Consider the following 26,757-nt stretch of genomic DNA (forward strand, 5'->3'; position numbering starts at 1 on the left):
ATAACGTTAACCCTGTCCCTGACAACCATGTCACTCATATTTATCACATCTGTTTGCTGTTAGCCAGTTAAATTTTGTCAGTGTAGTAAGTAATGAAGCAGATTGAAAGGTAAACATCAGAGCATCTTTTTTGCAGCCCAGCAGACAACATTGCAGTGGTGGATTGTGTCTGTTGAGTGTTGATTTCACGCTATGTTGTTACCTAGTTGGTGAGATGACATTGAGCTGAAATCCCATATCGGTCGGGCTCTAATGTAAACTTCTCACCCAATGGGAATATGATGAAAGAAATAAAAGCTGAAATAAATAATTCTCTCTACTATTATTCTGACATTTCACATTCTTAAAATAAAGCTAAGTAACCTAAGACAGGGAATGTTTTCCACAATTAAATGTCAGGAATTATGAAAAGCTGCGTTTACATGTATTTGGCTAAGGTTTATGTAAACTTCTGACTTCAATAGTAACTATTTGGTGATATTATTGGATTCTGCTGTCAGAACTGATTGCACATTTTTGTGGCGCCATCAGCCAATCAGCTTTGTCATGACATCATAATCCTGGAACTCAGAGTGATCAGTCACATGACATTAATGCCTCAAAAAAGAAACTGTGCCCAGGACTGAGTGCCTTTGAGCAAATATGGTAGTATGCAGGTTGTGTACTTCCATTGCTTCATATGCCAGCAGAGCAACTGCCATTGAGATGAATGTTAATGGATAAAGAACTCAACGTATTATACATCTCCTTGAACCAGACTTTATGCCAATATAGTCAAAAGTCTGGCTTCTGCAGACTTGCAATTGCTAGCTAGAAATAAAAGAAATCACACACTCATTCTTGGGAGTCAGGGGACAGCAGTAAAACAGGATGTTCTGATGGTAATTTCAGCTGTGGTTGTGTCCTGTTAATCTCTCATATTACACACTAAACCATATTGAGTCCTGCAAATACTGCTCTCATATTGAAATCAAAATAAAAAGAGGTGTGTGTGTGTGTGTGTGTGTGTGTGTGTGTGTTACGGGAAACTGTCTGCGTGGTCTTCAAAACCAACAGAACCAGTGCCAGTCTGCTTCAAAATAATAAATAAGTGATAAAGAAAAAGAAAAAGAAAAAGGAAATAAAAGCCTGTGCAATTGCAAATTAGAAGTGTCATTATCGTCTATTAAGGAAGTCGTTCATGTTTAAGTGCCATTCTGCTTACGGTCACCATAGAAACAAAGTCATGTGTCACACAGGCTGACAGAGAAAGTTTGGAAATCACACATGCAATTCTCATACAGGGTTCAAAGATTAATTCGAGTTGGCTCTTTGTCAGAAACGTTTCTTAAAGGGATATTTCACCCAAAAATGAAAGTACTGTCATCAGTACAGGTCTGAAGTCAGCACAAATACTGCAAAATATGACTTTCGTGGACATTAAAATATATTTAATACATGATTTCCCACTGTATAGTGGCGGGTCTGATGTGTGACCGGCGAGCGCACACGCCTCATCACTGTAAACATCTCTCATTCAGAAGTTACTAGTGATTGTGTTGATTTCTGCTCTGTATTAATGAAAGAACTGCTGTTAACTCATGAAGAATATACAGAAAGCAACTGAGGCATATTAGTGTATAATATATTTACATTGTAGTCTGGCGGTGTGAATAAAGTCTGTGCTTCGTGATCTTATGAAGTGTTGTTTATTGACTAACATTGGTATTATATACTATATATTGAATTTTATTTATTACAATATGTGTTACAATTATGGCATACCTTTTATACAGTCTTGGTGTTATGAATAACATCGTCCTGTGTGCATTTCCAGTTTAATTGTATCCGAATGGATGATGTTATGAATATAATTGACACGTGTACAGATAACTAGCATATTTGAATAATTGAGCAAAGACTAACACGTGTTTTTATCCATGTTCTCTCCCTTCATCGCTGCTTGCCTGTGGCGAAATGAAGCCATGTCGCTTAAAAGATAAAACTTTACGGAAAGGAAAATTTCAATTTATCTCTGGTAAGTAAACACCAGTATCACCTTTTCAAGATTTATAAAAAGAAACAAAACTTTTGCCAATTTTTGCCAAATCCCACAGTGCAGCACAATGAAGAAATATGGAATTTTGTTCACAAACATGGCGGTATGTTCATACAATGACTTCACATGAAACAGGTCTGCACACTGTCACTATTAATATAATTTTTCTCATCCCAGTAATATCACATTGCATTTTTGCTACCAAAAACAGTTTAAAAAGTTTAAATTGCTTAAAAAATCTTTAAAGAAAAAACAAAAGACCTTAAATTAAGTATAAGTTAACAAAATATTCTCTATATTAAGATGAAAAATGAAGCTTAGTGTCAAACTGAAGACAAACTGAAACTTAAACTTACTGTGATATTTTTGATTATTGATTCATTGTCATTATATCATATAATATTTATTTTTGCATTATATTTAATACATTATGTAATGGTCTCTTAATATTGTATAAATAATTATTATATTTATAAATTAATTCCATGCCTTTTCATTAAGTTGAATGATTAATAGGTATTAATAGTTCATTTTTTACCTGCAGTTCAAGCTGTCTGACAGTCAAACAAGTTTGGAACAACACTCTCACACACACACATGCACGCACCACACACTCACACACATACTCGCACATGCTCACACACACTCCCACATGCTCACACACACTTGCACATACTCACATAAAAAACACACACACTCACACAAATGTAAACAGCACTGGTAGAGGAGGTTATTTTATGTTACATGTACTCACAGTAGTCAAAAAAATGAAAGCACCCATCACCATAATTTACAGCAGGGGTGCTCACACTTTTATGTAATAAGATCTAATTTTCCATCATGTTATTTCAGCAAGATTTACCATACGCAATATATACACTGAACACAGTACCAATATTTCAGTAGTCTTTTGTGAAATGTGATGATTTTTAAACCAGCTTCTATACCACAACAAATAATAGCCAAGCTCTACCTAATTTGTTAATTATAAATGAAGTTCTCAAGTTATTATTCAAGATTAGTAAACAGTCAGTAATAAAATAACAAATGAAAAGCAATGAATAGGAAAAACACTATAGACCAAATAACATTTTTGAAAAACAGCTTTTAAAACAAATATCAGTATCAAGCATTCAATTAAACACAAAACTACTACTGGTCTTCCCTGTATGAATAATACTATAATTCTTTTCTATACAAGTTATACAAGTAAAGTTATCCAGTCAAGAGCAGTGAGAGTATTCTTGTTATTGTTGTTTGATTAATGTTAAGGATACTGTCACAGTATGTCTCCCTCGTGTTTCCTAGGACTCTTATTTTGAAGTTTTCCACCAGAATACATTTCCCATCATGCACTGCCCTCATTACTGCCATCTGTTCCTGATTGTTCTCACCTGTTTTCCATTCCCTCATTAGCTTTTGTTTGTATAAATACCCTTTAGTTTTTGCATTCCTTGGTCAGTTCTTGTTTGTTGTTGTTTTGAGTTCCCGTTTGTTGTTTCCCTGTCATCATTTTTATTAAAGCCTGCACATAGATCCTACGTCTCCTGTCTCATATCAGCAACCATTCATTAGAGATACACTGCAGGTCTATTAGGTTACGTTTAAACTATTAAAGTCATACATTTCTATACATATCAGCTTTTCCCCAATGTATACATTCACTTTAAACATAACCCTCAACAAGCTGGCCATTTTGGTGGAATTTTGAAGTGTATTTGACCATTTTGGCACGAGCGTTCTGTAAAGCACGCCACACACATACAAGCTGCCTGTCAGTCAAACAGCACACAGCTGATCTTTTCAATTTGAACAATCTCCAAATAATTGAGCCATCGAAATGTCCACTTTGTGGCAATAAAAGCGAGTTAAATGTTCTCAAAAACAGATGAGGCTTTTTAAGGTTAATGTCTATAGAGTTTTAAATGAACAAAACCAACCTCTCTGCACTAAACCTTAAACCTTAACCTAACCGATAGTGTCAGAAAAAGCATATGTGAGATGGAAAACACAATTGCTCAAGCAATTCAGGATATCATTTTGTGCTACATCATGACACTTTCGGCTTGTGTGTGTGGACTTGCGTGCTCTTCAGGACTCATACCTGATTCCTTTACATCGCAAGTGCAACAATCAATCAGTTGAGCTACTTGATCATAATTTCATTATGTAATGCAAACATTAAAATGAGTCATGCACTATAGTACAAGTGTTTAGATGTCATAAGATAGCATTGTGTGAGTAACAGAGCTAAAATGATGTGTTTATGAACTAATCATTTTCTGTTATATTTGTGATTTGTGTCAAAGTGAATAAAAATCATTGTTGTTTTGGCACCTTTAGTGTTCATTTCAGGAGGTAACTGCTGCAATACGTACAACGAGCCAGGTACAAATCATTTTGCAAAGCTGCAGTTATAGTAACAAGATTCTATGAGACAAGATTGGGTGGAGGGAAACTCAAAAGTCAACAAACCCTGATTCTGCTTATTTTTTCAGTGTTCACCGCAGAACACATGACATGTTGAAGAATAAGATACAGGCATCGATGAAAAAGTTATACATATATATGAACCCATAAAATTATAATACAGAGAACAAAAAAAAATGAATAAAATAAAAATCATTTCTGTTATTATTGTTTAAAACTGTGCTTTTGGTTTTATATTGGCTTTATAGCAGTGGTTCTCTGATTTTCTTTGATAAACTGATTTTGCTTCAGGACCTAGATTTTACTTTCGGATTTTTAATATTATTAACATGGACTGTATAAAGCCAACTATATACTGTGCAAAATGATTAACAATACTTAGGCTGAATAGGAGCATTTACAATTTTACTACTGCATAAATAACAATGATTTTCAAGCCTAACCCAATGGAACAAACACTGGGCAAGATATTGTATTAGTATTAACCATAGAGTAGGGCTGCATGATTATAGCAAAAATCATAATTGTGGATTATTACCCTTGATATTGTAATTGCGAAAGTCAATTAAAATATTAAATTACCGTGATGTCACAAAATAAGCAACCGTGTGGTTCTTCAGAGTAGCAGATTTCAATGGCGGATATGAGCTGTGCTCCTGTTTCTTTTAAGCATTAAATATTTTAATAATGTTTGCTAATGTTAGGCCATTAAAATTATTTTAAATGGATATCTATGGTATAGAACAAATTACATTATTGCTAAATTACTGCTTAAATTATTAGTCCACGTACAGGACATATTCAATATTTAACTTTATTAACGGCCAATCTACAATCACTGTTACTTACTGCGTTCAGTGAGACAGAAGACCTCTCATCCCGTTAGATCTTCAATAGTGATCTTGTTCATCTAATAGCATCGTTAGATCATTTTTGGCCTCAGTAGTTGCACTTTGGAAATTAAAAACAGTCATTTGCGATCTGAGTTTGTGTGATTCGTGAAAATGTTATATCTACTAATAACAGCTGTGTGGCAAATGGGTCTTATAAGAGCAGATGCGATAAAAATGACGGTGATTCGAGAAATATGCTATTCATGCCATATTCTTTATGTTGGCTACATTTCCAAAACACACTTAGAAACTGAATTACTTTATTGCTATTTTGTACAAATCAAATTCACATTGGCCTACTTATTAACATGACAAAACAAAACTGTTGTTCAATTTTTTATAAATTGCACACAGAAATCGAGCAACGCTACAAACTTTCCCTTTACAATGACTGCTGTCACACACTGCAGGTTTACACTGTTACACCATTCTCCCCTTTTCTCCCCAATTTCGCATGCCCAATTCCCTACACGCTCTTAAATCCTCATGATCGTGTAGAGACTCAATCCAGGTGGCGGAAGACGAATCTCAGTTGCCTCTGCGTCTGTAATAGTCATTCCACGCGTCTTATCACGTGGCTTGCTGAGCGCATAACCGCAGAGACCTAGTGCGTGTGGAGGCTCACGCTATTCTATGCGGCATCTACGCACAACTCACCACGTGCCCCACCGAGTGTAAAAACCACATGAGTTTAACCCAACGTGACTCTACCCACCAGGCCAATTGGTTCCTTAGGAAGCCTGACTGGACCGTAAACCCATTTTTGTGTCATGACCAACCAGTTGAGAACATCTGCTTTATAGGATGTGCATGTGGACAATTACGTACAAGATATCTCACAACTTCCTTTTTTTTTGTTTTTTTTTAAATATCAGTTCAAATGCTGCTCATGTATTTTGCTCTGACAAGAAATCTCTAGCCTTTCTCCACATATTTTAGAGCTTGCATTTTGCGTGGAATGTTTATCATGGAAGTGCATGGACATGCATGCTTGCTGCTTAGAGGGAATTGTTGCAAAACCCCTTTTTTGTGCCCCTGGTGAAACATATCCATTAAGCTGTTATGTCTGAAATTACAGTCCAGCATTACCAGAAAGAGCTCTGCAGGTCCTGTTGGCCTCCATCTCCTCATAAATGCACAGAAAAGAAGAAGCGGGGGATGGGAAAGGGAGCGATGGAGAAATTCATCTTTTTAAATGTCTCAGGAGACAGCTTACAGCTCCTGACACCCAGCACTGCATGAAAGAATAATTAGTTTTGTCAAGCTGAATGAAGAATCAGCAGTATTAGGATATGAATGAAGCAGGAATGAGCAGAGATATCGATCCAGATCGAGGGCGAGAGAGAGCTATGACCTTTCAGATCATTCATGTTCCTTGTGTGATAAAAACAGACAGAACATACACATTTAAACATAACACACTCGTAGGCCATGTTTGAGTGTAACAACTGCATTTAAATCCAGGAGTAATTCACTTAATTATCATTCTATTTGTGTAAGTATAATACTGAAATAGCAGTGACTTACAGAGTATACAGCAATAGTAACCATAGCAATTGGTTTACCTGAGCAAATATGAGCATATGATGTATGTGTAGCAATATATGCATCACTTAGAAAAGGAAACAACCATAAATATAAAGTAAACTTTATCAAGAACGTTGAGCATCAACGTGAAGTCTGTGAAAGTGTACTTCATTTAACTGTGCGCATACACAGGAGCGCTCTTCAGGAGTTTAGGCCCATAAAGATGTCTTTCTAGTCTTTCAGACTCGAGTTATACAAATGCAGGTATCTCCTGACCTCTACATGCAAGTGCTATTGACATGCACATCCACTGTTGTTCTTTCTAAATTAGTCTCTTGTTGTATAGCAGCGATTGCATCTTCTTCTAATGCTTCTTCATGACAGAACTTGCTCAATTGTGAGGCTTGCCACAATGTGGACCCAGTAATTAGTGCAAATAATTCCAGACGCATGTGCTCGAGCACTCTGCTGATGATGGGAGTTGCATCTCACATTCTTTACGCAGATGCCTAAAACTTGCATTAACAGTTTGCATAATGATACAATTCTTGTAAGCATAGTAATGACTTTGAAGCGTTAGGAACAATAGGTATTGTGTCGGAAGGATGAGGTTTTGAAGTATGAACAGTGAAAATTACTTTTCACTGTAAGTAATTGTGAAAAGTTAGAGTGGAATTTACAGTGAAAGTAAATGAGTGTAAAGCATTCAATGGAAAGGAGGAGGCGAGAACCGGCTTGACGATATAAATCATATTTTAATGATTAACTTAAACAAAAACAAACACACACACGACAGACATGTCCGTAAAAGATCTCTCTCTCCCGCACAATCCTCCGCAGTCGGCCTTTATGTGTAGAATCTGTAGAATCACGACCCGGCCCCGCCATCCACCCTGCCACAATGAGCTATGGAGGTCTGATTTGGGGGTTATTGAATGGTAGTAGTGAACATGCGGCAAACCTTTCTCAACAATGGACAATTTGCCGCAAGTTTGCCGCAGATATTATTTGTATGCAAAAATAATTAGTGACGAATTTGTGGCATTTTCCATGAACTCTCTAGTACCTGATTAGCCCATCATGCTTGACTTAAAGACCAGTGAAATCAAAATGAAAGTTTTCAGATTTTTGTCCCTTTCTATTAGCTTTAATGTCATCTGTGTACTTCTAAACATTGACAAAATTATTTTTCAGATGATATAAGCAATTAAAATCTGCAGTCTCTTACGGCTAAAATGACTCCAAAAAGAACATCCATGACGTCACATAGAGGTTGAGAAACTTGTCCATTCAAATTCTTTCTACAACGAGAACACACCCTCCCCCTACAGTTCTAGGGTGCTTTCACACTGGCAGTTTAGTTTGAAAAAGAGGTGGTCTGAGTTCGGGTGAAATGTAACTATAGTGCAATTTGCGTGAATGTGAAAGCAACTCGGACTTGGATGCGCACTTGTTTAGGAAGTAAAGTATGCATTTTAACCAATGATGATATCATTAGTTTCGACGACACACGAGGATCCACACATTCCTGAAAGTCCCAAAAAAGTAATGACACCACAATGACATACAAGATCTATCTATCTATCTATCTATCTATCTATCTATCTATCTATCTATCTATCTATCTATCTATCTATCCATCTATCTATCTATCTATCTATCTATCTATCTATCTATCTATCTATCTATCTATCTATCTATCTATCTATCTATCTATCTATCTATCTATCTATCTATCTATCTAAACACTTTATTAATACTATATATAACTATTATTATATGTTATAAATATAGGGTAAAATATGAGATGACAGCGGCGATAACTTCACCTTGAACAGGAGTGAGACTAAGCGTGCAGTGTTCACAAATATACAAATGAATTTGTTGCAATCAGCTGTCTCCTCAAAAAACGCTGTTTGCGAGCCTTCCCCTGGACATATGATGAGTTATGCCATGAAGTGCACATATATACAGTTGTCATTCATTCTGCTGTGCATAATGGCACCAAAATAAAAAAATAAATAAAAGTATGGTGAGTCGCGTTGTGTTCTTCCACAAAACAAACTCCACCTGCTAGGCGGAACCAACACAAAAAGAAACAAAAATGGTGCTCAGCTTCATCAGACAATCAAGAATAAATACACCGATTCAATCCACTAAGGGGCCACATGAGAAACACAAAATGGCTTACTCACTCCAGTGTTTTTATACAATGCTTGCTTGGGACATGTAAATACTTTGCAGCCATCCTTAGTATCTATTCTCAGCTTGGCCCGGGAACATCAGTGCAAAAGCGATCTTCCGTTGATGTAACAGTTACTTGCATGACTTGAAACGATCAAATTTCTCTCTTGTCGAATTCACAAATTCTGGGGCATGGAAAATGCTGTGATTCTTCAAAAAAGCTTTCCTTTGAACCTCGCCTTGCACAATATAAGATCTTTATTGGATGATCTCAGAAATTTGGCTAAAATTAATCAAGGCCTGTCTCCCTCAGCGGATCTGCGAGCCGGGACTCTGTGAGCTCCCAAAAAGTTTCAACAGAGATCAAAATCAGAATTATATTGTGGAAAACACCATCAACCCAGTAAGCGCAATACAAAATCCCCAGAACTACTGAAATTTCTACTGCATGTCTTGCAGAGGTAGGGATCGAACTTTGGAACTATAGTCAAGTGTTTAAGCAATAGCAAAGAGTCATCTAGAGTTTAGAGTCAGCACAAGTGTAGGTTAACTTGTGAACTATTAATGGCGCTGTCTCCAAACTGCTCAGTTATCTTCAAAACATAATGTCAATGATGCATATCAAATTTATTTTAAATCTGACAATGCTTTTAAAAGATATATCACTTTTTAATAAAATTAACTTTGGCTGAGGGACAGAGTGGTTGAAATGAGAATATTTGGTATTGTTGAAATCCTCATGTCCCACTGAATCCATAGATGACCCATAGGTGGCACTGTCTCCAAATTTTGCATGCACCCTCAGGACATGGTCCTGATAAAGCATACCAAGTTTATTTTTGATACGACAAACTGTTGCCGAGATATAGCCTTACATCCATTTTTACTTTGACCTTGTTAACAATTGAGGTGAAAATCTAAATTCCGTATTATTCAATCTTTGCAGCTTGGTCCGGAGAATATTTTGAGGCATGTTTTGGAAAATCAGACGGAATTTCAAGAAAGAGTAGCAAAAATATTATAAACAACGGAATTCAAGAAGCCACTGTAATAGGCAGAGTTTTAATGTATGGGGTTCATTGGAATCATGAGGATGAGTGTAATCAGATGCAAAAATAATTGTATTTCTAGGAAAAATGGTTCACAAGACATGCATTTAAGAAAAGTGAATATTTGACATGGTGGTGGCACTATAGAGTATGTTCTAGAGAGCCCAAATTTGGTATGGGGGCTATACCTCTATCAGTGTGCCAAATTTAATAATTTTCCTATGTACGGTTCATAGGGCTGCCATTGACTCCCAGCCAGAATAATAATAATAATATAATAATAATAATAATAATAATAATACTAACGAAAACAATAGTTCCCCTTCTGTCGCTCTCTCCACGTTGTGTCGGAGAAGCGACACTAGGGGTCTCTCTTGAGCGCCGATATTCACCTCTGATCTTATTGAAAAGGGCCAATGGGAGTTGGCAGTCAGTATTTGCATACCCGCCCCGGACATACGGGTATTTAAGCCGGGCAAATACGGAGTTAATTCAGAAAATTTCTTCGAGCCAATGGTCTGTCTGCAGTTTGCTGCGAGTTACACGCCACTTAAACGCTCCTGTTTTCCTCTGACAATCTGCATGCTGTTGGATCTTGACGGCGCACAACAGCGGCTTTCTCCTTCTCAGTGCACGGCGTGCATTGTTGCCCCTGAGCGCTCGACAGCGCAGACACGTACACACACACACACTGTGTATTAAAAGAGTTTTTACTAAAAGAGTAATTTCTCTAAAAGAGCAAACACAGCGGCGTTGAACGTCCTTTTAAGGACGCGTCTTTTTCAAGATGCCTTTCCGCCCCTGTGTCGTTCCTGGATGCGGTAGAGTGCTCTCCGCTTCAGACGGCCACAGGCGCTGTCTCGTGTGTTTGGGCCGCGATCACACTGAGGCGGCGTTTGTGGATGGTTCATGTTCTCACTGCGAGAACATGACCATGACCACGTTGCGGTCGTGGCTTGCTTGCCACCCCAGCTGCACCCCGCATTGCTCCTTCTTCCCACGGGATTAAGGACGGTGCGGTTGGCGATGGGGGCGATTTGGGGGCGTTAGTGGGTGCAGTTTCGCCGGGTAACCCCCCTCGAACCTCCCGTTCCCCGACATGCTCGCTGGTCTCCGTCCACGCTCGCGGCGATAGCGGCTCGCCTCACGGCCCGGCTGTCTATCCTCCCGAGTCCGAAGCAGATGAGCTCGCCGCTGCATCGGAGAGTGCGGTGTCTGATGCCGAGGACTCCCCTGGACTGTCGCCTTCGGGCCAGCAGGCCCAGGCTGAGGCCGATGCTCAGATGTCCGACATGCTTTCCCGGGCCACCTTGAGCGTGGGGTTGGACTGGAACCCTCCATCCTCCCCACAGCCTTCTCGGTTGGATGATTGGTTCCTGGGGGCAGCGCGCCTTTCCCTTTCTTCCCGGAGGTGCATGATGAGCTGACATCTACGTGGAGAGCCCCGCTCTCCGCTCGTCTAGGTGCCACCCGCTCCACTCTCTCCACCCTCGACGGCGGAGAGCGCCACGGGTACGACGCGATTCCCCAGGTTGATAGGGCAGTTGCGCACCATCTATGCTCCGGTAGCCCTACCTCCTGGCGGGTCGCCTGCACTCCCATCCAAGCCCTGTAGGACAACATCCTCGCTTAACGCCGAAGGCCTCACACTGCATGCTGGCCTGCGAGCGCCAGCTAGCCTCCAAACATGCACGGGGGTGGACCTGATCCTGATGTGCTGCAGGAACTGCGCTCAGTGACCGACCTCGCCCTGAGAGCGACGAAGGCCACAGACGATGACCACTAGGGTGGCCTCGGACAGACGATGGCCACCCTAGTGGTCCAGGAATGCCATCTTTGGCTCAACCTGGTCGAGATGCGTGAGGCTGACAAAAATCGCTTCCTGGACGCATCTGTCTCCCAGATTGGCCTTTTCGGTGACACCGTCGAGGACTTCGCCCAACAGTTCTCCGCGGTGAAGAAGCAGACGGAGGCCATTTCGCACATCATGCCCCGCCGCAGACCTGCCGCCACGGGCCCTGCCCCGCCTGCTCGCCGAGGGCGCCCCCTGAGAGGAAACCAGCTCCTGCTCCGCCTCAACCCGGGCCCAGCTCTCAGCCCCAGCTGCCGAAGCACTCCGCAGGCGGCGCGACGCCCCTGTCTCACTGAACCCCTCCAGGACCCGGAAGGCTCTCAAGCCGCTCCTGAGACAGCCGACCCAGAGCCGAAGACGCTAGCTCCAGAGGTGGTAAGACCGCTCCGCACTCCGGTGGAGGGCCGGGAGGAGAATCCTTTGTTTTTTCATTTGCCACACCCCTGACGGGGCTGTGGTACCCACATTCTCAATAAAAGAGCTATTTCCTTTGCCTCTGGGTCACCTGGCCCGCAAATGCCATTTTCACGGCAATGTGCTTTCAGATCACAACAGTCCTGGTACACCGGACGCCGCAATCCCGCCTTCCGCCTGCCCACGACTGTCCCCCGGCCGGCCAGTTCAGACGAGTCCAGAGGACGCCAACATCAGACCTCCTCCTCAGTCAAGAACCCGCCCTGCCGGGCGCCGGAGCAAGGTAAGTGGTTTGAGTCTATTCTCAGCACCTCAGCCTCAGGCCGCAACGAAGCCGCCCGACGCTGCATTACCTGTTCCGCCCTCTGCGAGGCCCGCCGGTACGCCCAAAATACTCGCCCCTTTGGTGCCCCTAGCGCAGAGCTGGGAAGCGTGGCTTTCGCTTCCCAACGCATCACGCTGGCTGCACCGACCATTCGACTCGGTTACGCAATTCAGTTTGCTCGACTCCGCCCCCTTCAGGGGCGTCCGCTTCCGCGAGTACACGGTGAGCATGCCAGTTCCCTGCGCGACGGAAATCGCGACCCTCTTAGCCAAGGTCGCTGTAGAGCCCGTCCCTCCAACCGAAATGAGGAAGGGTTTCTACAGCCCTTACTTCATTGTACCCAAGAAAGGCGGCGGCTTACGTACCAATCCTGGACTTGCGAAGTTTTCAATCGGGCCTTGTTAAAACTCCCGCTCAAAATGCTTACGCAGAGAAATATTCTGGCTTGCGCTCAGCATCTAGATTGGTTCGCAGCGGTGGACCTGAAGGACGCTGCACTTCCACGCCTCAATTCTGCCACGACACCGACCCTTCTTATGGTTCGCGCTCGACGGCCAGGCGTTTCAGTACAAAGTCCTCCCTTCGGCCTGTCTCTGTCCCTCGCGTCTTCACGAAATTCGCAGAGGCGGCCCTTGCCCCGCTACGAGTAGCCGGCATCCGCGATTCTCAACTACCTCGACGACTGGCTCATCCTAGCACACTCTCGAGAGGTACTATGCACACACAGAGACCAGTTGCTCCGGCACCTCAGCCGCTTGGGGCTTCAGGTCAACTGGGAAAAGAGCAAGCTCACTCCGGTTCAGAGCATCTCTTTTCTCGGGTTGGAGTTAGACTCAGTCTCAATGACAGCACGTCTCATGAGCGAGCGTGCTCAGTCGGTGCTGGACTGCCTTGCTTCCTTCAAGCCAGGCACAGTGGTCCCTCTAAAACTTTTCCAGAGGCTCCTGGGGCATAAGGCGTCCTCCGCGGCGGTCGCGTCGCTGGGATTGATGCATATGAGACCACTCCAGCACTGGCTCCAGACTCGAGTCCCGAGACAAGCATGGCACCGCGGCACGCATCGGGTAAGGATCACCCCCGCCTGCCTCAAAACACTCCGACCCTGGACAGACCTCTGCTTTTTACGGGCAGGAGTGCCCCTGCAGCAGGTGTCCCGACGCGTCCTGGTTACAACCGACGCCTCCCGGTCCGGGTGGGGTGCCGTGTGCAGCGGGCCGTTGGAAAGGGGCCCCGCTGCGTTGGCACATCAATTGCCTGGAGTTGCTGACTGTCCTTCTTGCTCTCAGGAAGTTCCTCCCATTAGTTTGGTACAAACATGTCCTCGTGAGATCGGACAGCACCACGGTTGTGGCGTACATAAATCGTCAAGGCGGCGTACGCTCCCGCCACATGTCACAACTCGCCTGCCGTCTCCTCCTATGGAGCCAGCAGCGACTCAAGTTGCTGCGTGCCACTCACATCCCCGGCAAGCTCAACGTCGTAGCGGACGCGCTATCACGACAACGCCTGCCCGGCGGGGAGTGGAGGTTTCACCCCCAGTCGGTCCAGCTGATTTGGGAATGGTTTGGCAAGGCCCAGGTAGACCTGTTCGCCGCCCAGGAAACCTCCCACTGCCCGCTCTGGTACGCCCTAACAGGGGCTCCCCTCAGGACAGATGCGCTGGCACACAGCTGGCCCTCGGGGCTGCGCAAGCACGCATTTCCCCAGTGAGCCTTCTTGCACCGGTGCTGTGCAAGGTCAGAGAGGACGAGGAGCAAGTCACGCTGGTGGCCCCCTACTGGCCCGCTCGGACTTGGTTCTCGGAACTCAGGCTCCTCGCGACAGCTCCTCCCTGGCGAATTCCCTGAGAAAGGACCTCCTCTCTCAGGGACGGGCACGCTCTGGCACCCGCGTCCAGACCTCTGGAACCTCCACGCCTGGTCCCTGGACGGGACATGGAAGAGCTAGCCGGCTTACCGGCGACCGCTATGAATACCATCAACCAAGCCAGAGCCCCTCTACCAGGCACCTTTACGCCCTAAAGTGGCGCTTTGTTCGCAGATTGGTGTTCTTCCCGAGTCGAAGACCCGCAGAGATGCGCTGATTAGGGTCAGTGCTTCTGTTCCTACAGGAGAGGCTGGACAGGAAGCTGTCCCCGCCCACCCTCAAGGTGTATGTTGCCGCTATCGCCGCCCACCATGATCCTGTAGACGGCAAGTCTTTGGGTAAGCACCGACCTGATCCTCAGGTTCCTGAGAGGCGCTCGGAGGTTGAATCCCTCCCGGCCAGGCCTAGTTCCCTCCTGGGATCTCTCAGTAGTCTTGGCAGGACTCCAGAGACCTCCCTTCGAGCCGCCGAATCAGTTGGACTCAGGGCCCCTCTCTTAAGACGGCCCTGCTGATCGCGCCGCCTCCATTAAGAGGGTCGGGGACCTGCAAGCGTTCTCTGTCAGCGACACTTGCCTGGAGTTCGGTCCTGCAGATACGTCTGTGATTCTAAGACCGCGACCGGGCTATGTGCACAAGGTTCCTACCACACCATTTCGAGATCAGGTAGTGAACCTGCAAGCGCTGCCCCAGGAGGAGGCAGACCCAGCCCTTTCGTTGCTGTGTCCAGTGCGCGCCCTGCACATTTACCTGGACCGCACACAGAGCACCAGGCGCTCTGAGCAGCTCTTTGTCTGCTTTGGGGGACGGCAGAAAGGGAATGCCATCTCCAAGCAGAGGCTCGCCCACTGTGTTTTCGACGCCATCACACTGGCTTATCACACCCAGACCGTGCCCCTACCCTTGCGGGTCTGAGCTCACTCAACAAGGGGTGTTGCGTCCTCGTGGGCACTGGCCAAGGGCACCTCCCTAGCAGACATCTGTAGAGCCGCGGGTTGGGCAACACCCAACACCTTCGCGAGGTTTTACAACCTCCGCGTTGAGTCGGTTGTGTCTCATGTTTTCTCAGGTCCGAGCCCATAGAACTCGGTAACACGTAGACCGACCGGCCGGGTGGATCGCTATGCTCAGCCCCTTTTCCTGACGCCAAGGTAAAGTAGTGCGCCTTCTTCCCAGGGCGCACTCACTCCGAAGTCGGGCCCCTGGTCGATTCCTCCCCAGCCCTCCGGGTCCGCTGGTTCAGCGGAGGAACTCGCCGACCCAAGCCACTGCGGGTACCCTGATGGCTACCCTGTACTGGTATAGGTGCTCCACAGGTAAGGCCTCCTGCTCGGACTCCCCTGTGTGTAATTCCACGGTTCTGTCCCCTTACTAGCGGACCCCCGTGTCTCCCTTAGGCAGTTACAGCTGCCTCGGTCGCCGTGCTGTAGCAACCCCCCCCTTTCGAGGCTTGATCTACCACCGCACCATACTTTCCACACGAGCCCTAAGACGGCCGTGTGACGTGTCTACCACTTTTCCTCCCCAAGAAAAAGGGCAGGTGTGGTCTTTGCAGGGTCTGGGTAAGACCCCTTCCCTATATGCGTAAGGGCCCCGGCCGTGATTGCTCTATGCGAGAAACATAGAGAGAAAAGAGGCCCAGCCAGGCTGGCCCGCTCCCATGTTGGCAAACATCGCCTTGTTCCCCTCCCAGGGTAACTAGAAGGACTCCGATGTTCTTATGGGGCATTGGGGAAGGGTACGTGCAGCCAGGTACAGATGATGCGTGGCACTGGATGAAATCCCTGCCCGCCTCTGTATCTGCGGTCCACGTCAAGGTTCAGCACATGGCAAGATTGGAATGGGTCCCCTAGTGTCGCTTCTCCGACACAACGTGGAGAGAGCGACAGAAGGGGAACGTTTGGTTACGTATGTAACCTCCGTTCCTCGAGGGAGGGAACGACACGTTGTGTTTTTCCTCCGCCATGTCGCTGAACCGAGCCACTGTTGTGGCCGGACCATTTCCGGCTCCTCAGAAAAATCCTGAATGAACTCACTTTTTTTTAAAAACTTTTCTCCCCAATTTGGAATGCCCAATTCCCAATGCGCTCTAAGTCATCATGGTGCCTTTGTGACTTGCCTCAATCCAGGTGGCAGAGGACAAATCTCAGTTGCCTCTGTGTCTAAGACAGTCAATCTGTGCATCTTATCATGTGGCTTGTTGAGCACGTTACCACAGAGACCTAGCGCATGTGGAGGCTTCACGCTATTGCCCGCAGCATTCACGCACAACTCACCACGTGCCCCACCGAGAGCAAGGACCACATTATAGTGACCACAAGGAGGTTAACCCAACGTGACTCTACCCACCCTAGCAACTGGGCCAATTTGGGTGCCTAGGAAGCCAGACTGTAGTCACTCAGCATGCTCTGGATTTGAATTTGCGACTCCATGTGTGATAGTCAGCGTCTTTACTTGCTGCGTTACCCAGGCCTTTGAACAAGTGTATTTTTATAGATTCACAGATACCAAGATTAATGCAGTAAAAATATATTTTTAATTGTTATATCAAGACACGTAATGCACCAACTAATGTTAACAAACAGAACCCTATTGTAAAGTGTTACCGTACATGCTTACGGGATACTGATAATTCACCATCGTTGCACATAACATTGACATGATATAGTTGTCCTTTTTATGAATATAGTACTAATTTGTCTTGTAATAACCAAATAAACAGATATTCTGTAATGGTAAACTTATATAGATATGATATAATCATAAAAATGTGATTTATGGAAGTACAAATGTACATTGTGATCCTATTACATTTAATGCGTTACTAACGACCCTAAACACTTTAGGCAATGAGCATTTAGAAAAAAAACTTTTTTATTTTTGCATTATTCCTAAGAGAAATGGTTAAGGAATACCAAAGAGGTGCAGGCATTACTAAAGAGGGTGGAATAAGGTTCCGGGTCACTAAAGACCTGTGGTATGCATTTAAGGGTTAAACAATATGAAAAAAATTACAAAACTGAAATGGCTGCAGTTTCAAAATCCTCTGAGCTGGAAATGTCTCTAATGTTTCTTGGGAAAATCTTGTTGTTGTGCTTTTCAAATGTTTCCCATTTTGAACATAATACCCATTTGGTTCTGGACATTCCAGAGCCAGCTGCTGACCAATGATGTGTTTGAATGTAGGACAGTGTGAAAAGACTTTTAAATCCTCACAGTTAAACTGCAGCACTAGCGTCTAGAGGATAGACAGTACATGATCTCTGTGAAAGTCAGAGAAATGAACCTTGCTTTTGTCCATCTTGAACATCTTTCAGTGTCTGAGAACACATTGAGAACATCTGTCCGAGCAGCTGACAGTGATTTCATGAGATCAAGCGCTCTGTCCTTTGATTCAGACCAGCTCTGCTCTCTCTCATGTTCTTCACAAATCCCAACATTTAATACATATTATATAGACAATCACATACTGTATGCACAAACTCTGTTTAGTATTACTGGTCGTAGTATATTACTAGCATACTGCCTACTGTATAATGCATACTAAATACCACACACTATTTAAAAAAAAAAATGTTAAATAGTATTACACAACAATAAACATAAATAAATTGTATGCAACGTTGTAGTCACATTATCTTATGTTTCATAAGATTCATCTAGTTATTGTGATTGGAATAAAAACTATTATTTTGCTATTTTAATCAGGCTTTGTGTAAAAACTACTCATACATTCCCCCGTCTGTCACTTTTTGGCAAATGTAGTAGAAAATCAAAGCTTTGCATACAAAAAAGTACATACTATGTTCAATGTACATAGTACATATTGCAGAAACAGTAAGGGGCGAATTCACCTAACAGTTGCAACACTTTTGCGTGTTGTATTTCAGCGCAAAAGCTGCATCTTAACTACCACCATTCAATCATTGGCACTACTTTCCACACAAACATGTCTTGTTTCTATGTATATTAGGCTTATTATATATTGCACTTCATTCTCAAAAATTGCCAGCCGTAATTTAAATCACACTATTTTGCTTTCTGAATTAGGTTGTCAGTGAGATGTTTGAAGTCTATATGATTTATTTTTATTTTATTTATTTATTTAACCTTTATTTATCCAGGTAAACTGATTGAGAACCACTTCTCATTTACAAACATGACCTGCTAGCTATTGGCAGAGAGGAGATGTAGATTGATGTAGCCAATTCAGGGATGGAGATTATTAGGAGGCCATGATATATAGGGGCCAATGGGGGGGAATTTGGCTAGGACACCGGGGTTACACCCCTACTCTTTACGAGAAGTGCCCTAGGATTTTTAATGACCACAGAGAGTCAGGACCTCGGTTTAACGTCTCATCCGAAAGACGGCTTAAAGTTAAGATTTATCATAACGTTCCATTTGATGCATTGCCAAATAACACAAATTTACATGAAAGACTACTTTTGAAAGATTTATAATATAATATGCTTTAAAGTGACATTGAGAAGTTTCTTCATATAATATATAAAAGGCATAAAATATTGTCCTCTTATCCTGGCCAAGCACTGCCCACTTAAACATGCAAAGCAACCAATCACAGGTTTGGTTTGTATGGGCCTGTAGGGGCAGGTTTATCTGTAATATAATATGCTACAATAATATTCTGATCCCTCATTAGCACTGATTAGTTGTCTTTGCAAGAGCTTAAGTAGTGTCTTCTGTGTGTGCAGGTCTTTTCCCAGCAGTGCTGAACCTGGCCTCCATGGCAGAGATCACAGCCAATGCAACATGTGGAGAAACAGGACCAGAGATGTACTGCAAACTCGTGGAGCATGTACCAGGACAGCCTGTCAAAAACCCTCAGTGCAGGACCTGTAACCTGAAGAGTGAAATTGATTTAGGTAAAGTACACACACTATTTGGCTCTCATTCAATGCACAATTGATTTGATATGCTCTCATCAAAGAACATTTCTGGTCATAAAACCCTGCATTCCAAAATTACTGCACATGTGCATGGCTACACATGATTTAAAAATGCTGGGACAGACCTCACTCTCATGTGCATGGAAGTCTGGACATGTAATCCATGTGTAAACTCCATTTAGTTCTCAGGCCTTTAAGCTTATTTAGAGAATTTCATTAATTAATAGTGAATCATTTGAGTCAGATCTTTTTAATTAATCAGTTAACCTTTTTTCCCAAAAGCATTGTTATCCAGCTATGATTGCAAGTTACATCGTTACCAACATAGTTTGGTGTTTCCCCAAAACCATGGTTCCATTGAACATTCACAAACAGCATCGCAAAGTTGTGTGGTTTTAACTACAGCTCTCCACTTGTGGTTAGAAGCAGTTATTTTTTTAGTTTGTGGTGTTGACGTCATTTAAGACTTCTACTGTATATCGTCATTCATATATATATATATATATATATATATATATATATATATATATATATATATATATATATATGTATAGCAGCTCTGGAGGAATCAATGAAGGATAATCATGGACTCAGCTATTTTGGGACAAAGGACCCCTATAAGATCACGGAAATGGTCTGTGATAGTACAAAAGAACTGTTGACAGAGAACCCTCGTGGTGCTCCCTCGTGGTGCCCCCCTCCCCCGCACGTGACACCCGCGTGCTTACCATGAGAAAAACCATGTGGAACTTTGAACGTAAAAATGTGTGTGCCTTTCCCATAAAGCCTAAAAGGGCTTATTTTTAATGAAAAATGTTTTAATCCCTGTGTGCTGTGTATGTTTGGTGTTAGATCAAAATTAGTAGAATTGTTTCATTTGTGTAGAAAACTCTGAGGCTTTATATGTAATAGCCTGAGAGTGTTTAACCATTTTTTAAGTGTCACGAGTACATTTTTCTTGATATCAAATTAAACATTACAACTTGCCCTAGCCGAATATAAATATGAGGTCACCTTAGAATTGTATCCTGCTAGGTTTTCACCATCTTTTGAGTCATTCAGCCCAAAATATCTTACCGTCATAAACCCAGCCAGAAACATGCAAATGAGCCGTGACGGAACAAAGGAATCATTCTCCTGCCCAAAGAAAGGGGACTTTTACGACCCCCCAAAGGAATGCTCAGACTGCTGAAGCTCACTCAATCCTTACTGAGAAGGAGAAATGAACCCCTTTTAATCCTATATATCCTATATATATATCCCTGTGATAAATGTATTAACATGTATCTAATGTTCCATCTCATAATTTTCCTAAATGTTGTTTGGTCTATGTTCTCTTGCCAACTCTAATGGGTTAATGTTTCAGACTTTGCATACTATGGTTAACCGAAATCATATGTGTGGCATATTTGGTCTCTATAACTTGGTATTTTCAAGATCAAAATGACTGTGTACATGATATGTCGATAACAACAACATATTAGTATTACAAGAATATTTCCCAGTTTCTTCATTGGCTACCACCCCTCTTAGAACAAAGAGCCATAAACCAAATTCCCGCCTGGAACTCAAACCCTTCTTATTGGTCGAGCCAATGAGAGGTGGGACATGTTTCCTAAGGTTATAAATTGCTTCTCTCTCTCTTGGTTCACTCTCTTCTTGCTCTCTTAGCCTCTCTTGCTTCCTGCCTCTCTTGCTTTCTGGTTCTCTGAGCCTTGTGCTCTCTTACTCTCTTGGGCCTTCCTGAGAAGTCCTAATGAAGATGATGCTGAACTAGAAGGCCCCCAAGGACTCCCAAGCGTGCGCCAGGCTACGGCCTTGTCTTTCCATTCACCAAAGATCCCCTGACTCCCACTGGTTCTCTCTCATCAAGACAACATCATCAAAGATCAACTGGAGCCTCAACAAATTGCATCAGGACAGTTTAATTCAAGTGGGACATGCAAGTATCAAACTTAGTCTCATTATTTGATACTTCAAGTATCCTCACCCCTTTCTAAAAAGGGCGTGTCAGAACTAATATGATGGTTTGCTCAGGCTGTTGATCTGCTGAATTTCAAACAATGCTATAACTTCTTGCCTTCCTGTATTCTGCTTCAGCCCTCTTTCCCTTGGTAAACTGTATGCATGTATGTATATGTATGTTAGAGTAGTTTAAATGTTTAGTCTAGTTAATAAAGTCTTGTTCATGTCACATGTAAAGTTGTCTGTGTCTCAAGCTCATATCTAAAGTCACTAATCATAGATTTTGACTACTTGCTCTTAATACTTAGTAAGAAAGACATTTCCCATGCCCCGAAATGTACCTTTCTATTAATTAATTAATTAATAACCAATATTGAGTGTTCACGGGATGAACCGAGTATTTGGTTGTAATGTTAATGTAGCTACATCAAGTTAACCCGATTAACTTATCCAAATATTCATAATCGATTATAACAAGTTATGATTGATTATTAATATTTCATAGAGCTGATTCGCTACTATATATATATATATATATATATATATATATATATATATATATATATATATATCTTTTATTTTGTCAAGAGTTTTGACCCATTCACATGCCCAAGATTTCTGCTGATGAATGTGGGTTATTTGGCCATGTAAACACATACAGTGAGTGGTGTGCTTATAGCTCATTTATACTTAACTGCCTTGATTAGTTTGCCTACAAATAATGATGATATGCAATGACCTTCTTGTTCTGCTGTTCAATTTGTTAGTTTGGTAATATTTCTCCTGATCACATTCATCTCTAAAATTCTTGACCTTGGAGAACACGGCTGGTTGAAGAGAATAGTTGATTGGTTAAAATGAATCATGGGTGTGGTTTTGACGTGACAATTTTTATTTACAATTGTGTGTGCCAGATGAAGAGTTGTAACCTATATTACTGTTGTTAAAATGTATTATTTTCTCAAGACAGTCGTTTGCCAGAGAGTTAACAGCCTTCCATGACGTCACACTCAACTAACTAATTTTAAACAACATTACACATCAACAACATTAAATATATTTCAGGCTTAAGAAGGAAACCCTATTATAACAGCGCAATGAGCTCTACTATAGGAATATTAGCATCAGAACTAGACCATGGAGCAATGGATGAAGGTTACATGGTCTGATGAATCACATTTTCTTTTAGATCATGTGGATGGCCGGGTGCGTGTGCATTGTTTACATGGAGAAGGGATGCAGCAGGATGCACCATGGGAAGAAGGCAGGCCGGCAGAAGTAGTGCGATGCTTTTGGAAAGGTTCTGCTGGGAAACATTCATGCGATGTTACTTTGACACATACCACCTACCTAAAGATGGCAGTGGCCACTTTCAGCAGGATAATGCACTCTTCCACAATGCAAAACATTGCAGGATTGGTTTGAGGAACATGATAAAGAGTTTAAGGTGTTCACTTGGCCTCTAAATTCCCCAGATCTCAATCCGATTGAGCATCTATGGAATGAGCTGGCGCCAGCAATGGGCACTTTCGATGGTGAACGGGTCATTTGCAGGGTGCGATGCACTGTGTGTTGTGACATATCCCTCCCGTAATCATCATTCAAATTTTCGGAGACTTGTGCCACAGCAGACCTTATGTCGGTTCGGACCAGACGGGATTGCCTTCGTTGTCCTTCAGCATCAATGAGCGTTGTGCGCCCAAACACCCTGTCGCCGGATTTTGGTTTGTCCCTCCGCTGACCTCTGTCGGTAGGTACTCGCCACAGCTGACCGGGAGCACCCCACAAGCCTTGCCATTTCAGAGATACTCTGACACAGTCGTCTGGCCATAACCATTTTGCCCTTGTTAAAGTCGCTCAGGTCTTCAATTCTGCCCATTTCTCTTGAATTCAACATTGACTACAAGAACTGATTGTTCGCTTACCATCTAATCTAACCAGACCTTGACATGTGGCCTTGTTAGGAGATGATCAACATTATTCACTCCACCTGTGAATGGTCATAATGTTTTGGCTCATCAGTGTATCATTATATTACTTTCCTTATTGTGACATGGGACATGTGGAATATGTAATTAACCTCTTTAGCACACTCCCTCCAATGCGAACCTCTCATGGCATTAACAACTTATGTATTTTTTACGTACATTCATGCACCATGACATGGTTTCGCAAAGAGATGCATTTGGCCCGCTGGTAGAAAAACAACTATTGACTCATTGAGTTGGGTGAAAAGCAATTTCAGTGGCCAGAGCATATACAGAAAATATGTTTATGTCTTAAATGACAGTATTATCAGCACACATATAAACCAAAGTTGTTTTTTAATATATAACATTTTAATAAAATATGCAAAAACTTTCATAAAGCAAAACAAGTCTAAGGCACTCAAGCGGGTATAGCATAAAAATCCTAGTAAAATTGGGTTAATACATTTAAAACTACCACCAACACATTATGGCTAAAAGAGCTTTCATTAGGGTGTGATGAAAAAACTTTGTCAACTGAAATTTTAGTAGCCTTTTACTTATTGTGAATTCCTCAGAGTGTGCTCTATTATACACTGTACATTTTGGCAAATGTCGTAAAATTGTTATACTGTACTGTGCACATGACTGCGTGCAGCAATAATATTATGGGTAGTATAGAAATAGGCAATTTGTTTGCCTGTTTATTGACCCTGTTCCTATTTACCAACCATTTTACTTTGTATTTATGCTGATTAAACACGCTGTATACGTATTGCCTCTGTAAAACTGTTTCCAAGTCCAGACATGTCCCAGAATAGGAACCCATGAAATTCGCACCCAAGTTATTTTTATGAAAAAGTGGGTGACATAAATGGGATGTGTTAGTGAGTAGTTGTGACAGTCATAGGTTATATTGTGACAAGAAGATCAATACATGGCAGGGGGAAAAAAGCTTAAGAGATGAAAAAGGGAAGAAAGAAGTGTGAGGGACAGAATGGACAAGATAAGACAAGGATGAAAAGAGATGGGAGTTTAAAGAAATAATTTCTGGTCATCAGTGACTATCTATGACCTCTTTATTATTAGACTTGGAATCTCAGACTACTTGAACAATAGCAAAAAGACAAGATTCTCACTTAAATATCACTCTTTATTTCTCTTTTTATGGGTGAATCATGGGTCATTAGTAGGCGATGAGACAGCCCATTTGTTTACATATGAATGGATGAAATCGTCATGGTTACTGTTGTAACCTCCGTTCCCTGATGGAGGGAACGAGACGTTGTGCCGATTGTAGTGACACAAGGGGTCTTTCTTGAGAGCCTTGTGTTCCTCTGAATTTGAGAAAAGGCCAATGAGAAATTGACAGACAGAATTTGCATGTCCCGTCCTCGGACACCGGAGAGCAAGGAACCTTTTTTATGTACCGGGTGGGGCTTCGCAGCATGTAATAACACATCGGGAGGCTAAAGCGCGTCCCGTGGCTTGGGTGCTAAGAAAAGACTCAAAGCACTTACCTTGCTCCACGCAGGAGGAGGTCCAGTGAAGACGTCCTCGGAACTCGTCAGCGCCGGCCCAGCGGGGATGGGCAGTTGCGGGTCCAGAGGCGAAGTAACTGCGTCCGTGGAACCGAAACTGGTGCCGGGGTACCGTGAGAATGGCGCGCACTGGCTTGATGAACCAGGAAGTGAGGAAATCGCTCTATTATTAGCAATGTGGTTAATGCAGCCCGAAGGGGGTGAGGCAATGGAAAATAAGGAAAACAAGGATATACCACCCAGCCCTCCACTGGGGGACGGAGTGGTCATGGTACTAGCTCCAGAGCAAACATCTGTCTCCCTAGGTTTTCCATCTCAGGAGTGCTTAGGAGTCTTCCGGGTCATAAAGGAAGTCCTGGAGGGGGGGGGGGCGTCGCCACCTGCAAGGCGCTCAACGCTGGGGCAGAGAGCTGGGCCCAGGTTGAGGCGGAGCAGACTGACGCTTGGAAGAAGCTGCAGGGGGACGCCCTCTTTACAGCCGAAAACTGCTGGGCTAAGTCATTGACGGTGTCGCCGAAGAGGCCAAGCTGGGAGACAGGGGCGTTGAGAAAGCGAGAAAGTGCCCAGGAACCAATCATTTGCTCATCCGCTCTCACTACCCTTTATGGTGGGGCGTTCCACGGGTACACGGAACTCCCTCGGGTGGATAAGGCTGTTGCGGTGCACCTATGCCCGCAAAATGGCGCACCCTTGTGGGATCGACCGTCACTCCCCTCTAAGGCCTGTAGGTTGATATCGTCTCTGGCGACCAAGGCCTACAGCTCCGCTGGACAGGTTGCCTCCACCCTGCACGCCATGGCCCTCCTGCAAGTCCACTTGGTCAATCACTTGGGTAGTCCTTATCCTGATGTGCTGCAGGAACTGTGCTCGGTAACCGACCTCACCCTCCGGGCCATGAAAGTCACTGCACATGCACTCGGACAGGCATTAGCCACCCTCGTGTTCAAGCAATGTCATCTGTGGCTGAATATGGTCGAGATGCGGGACCCCGTCAAGGCTCGCTTTCTCAACGCCCCCATCTCCTAGATCGACCAATTCAGCGACACTATAGAGGACTTTGCACTGCAGTTCTCAGCGGTGAAGTAGCAGACGGAGGCCATCCAATATATCTTGCCCCACAGCGGCTTAAGATTCCGCACCCTGTCTGCTTGCCGAGGGTGTCCCCCTGCGGCTGTGAACCCCCAGGCATCTCCGTCCCAGCCAGGTCCCAGCTCTCAGCCCCAGCGTAGAGCTTCCTTGCTCTCAAGTGCTCCTGATACGGTTAAGCCAGGGAGAGAGATGTCTTCCACGGAGCTGGGGTCCAGACCACTCCATCCCCTGGTGGAGGGCCGGGTGGAGAATCTTTTGTTCCTTTTCTTTGTTTGCCGCACCCCCAATAAGCTGTGGTACCCACATTGTCAAAAAAAGAGAAGTTTCTACACTCCCTGGATCACTTAGCCGTACCCACATCTGCCGTTCTCATGGCAGATCAGACACCCAAGCACTAGCAGTCGGGCCCCCATGAATGCGGACCCTCCGCCTTCATGTGCCCAACTGCACCACACTCGCCCCTCAAGCTGGCAAGTGGTGATGAGTCTAGAGGTCATCGCTACAGAACCTCCTCCTCAGTCGTGGGGCAAGGTAAGTGCTTCGAGCCTCCACTCGGGGGGAGCACAACCACCTCGGGACGAAGCAATGCTCCCCGACGTCACGTCGCCTGCTTCCCCCACCGCAATGTCCCACCTCCAGGTACGTCACATGTGATCGTCCCCTTAGTGCCCCTCGCATGGAGCTTGGACACTTGGCTTATGCTTTTCA

At 43.7% G+C, this 26,757-nt stretch overlaps 1 protein-coding gene across 4 annotated transcripts in view; it reads left to right on the forward strand.

The window, feature by feature from the left end:
- The window catches only part of lama2 (laminin, alpha 2), a 385,152-nt gene that overhangs the window by 57,788 nt on the left and 300,607 nt on the right, over window positions 1-26,757 (forward strand). For all 4 annotated transcript variants that reach the window (XM_052095596.1, XM_052095599.1, XM_052095597.1 and 1 more), the window contains exon 2: window positions 19,293-19,463. In XM_052095596.1, the coding sequence (XP_051951556.1) occupies window positions 19,293-19,463 (171 nt within the window). The remainder of the gene's footprint in view (window positions 1-19,292; window positions 19,464-26,757) is intronic.

This window comes from Xyrauchen texanus, chromosome 28, assembly GCF_025860055.1.
Source record: "Xyrauchen texanus isolate HMW12.3.18 chromosome 28, RBS_HiC_50CHRs, whole genome shotgun sequence".
NCBI lineage: Eukaryota > Metazoa > Chordata > Actinopteri > Cypriniformes > Catostomidae > Xyrauchen > Xyrauchen texanus.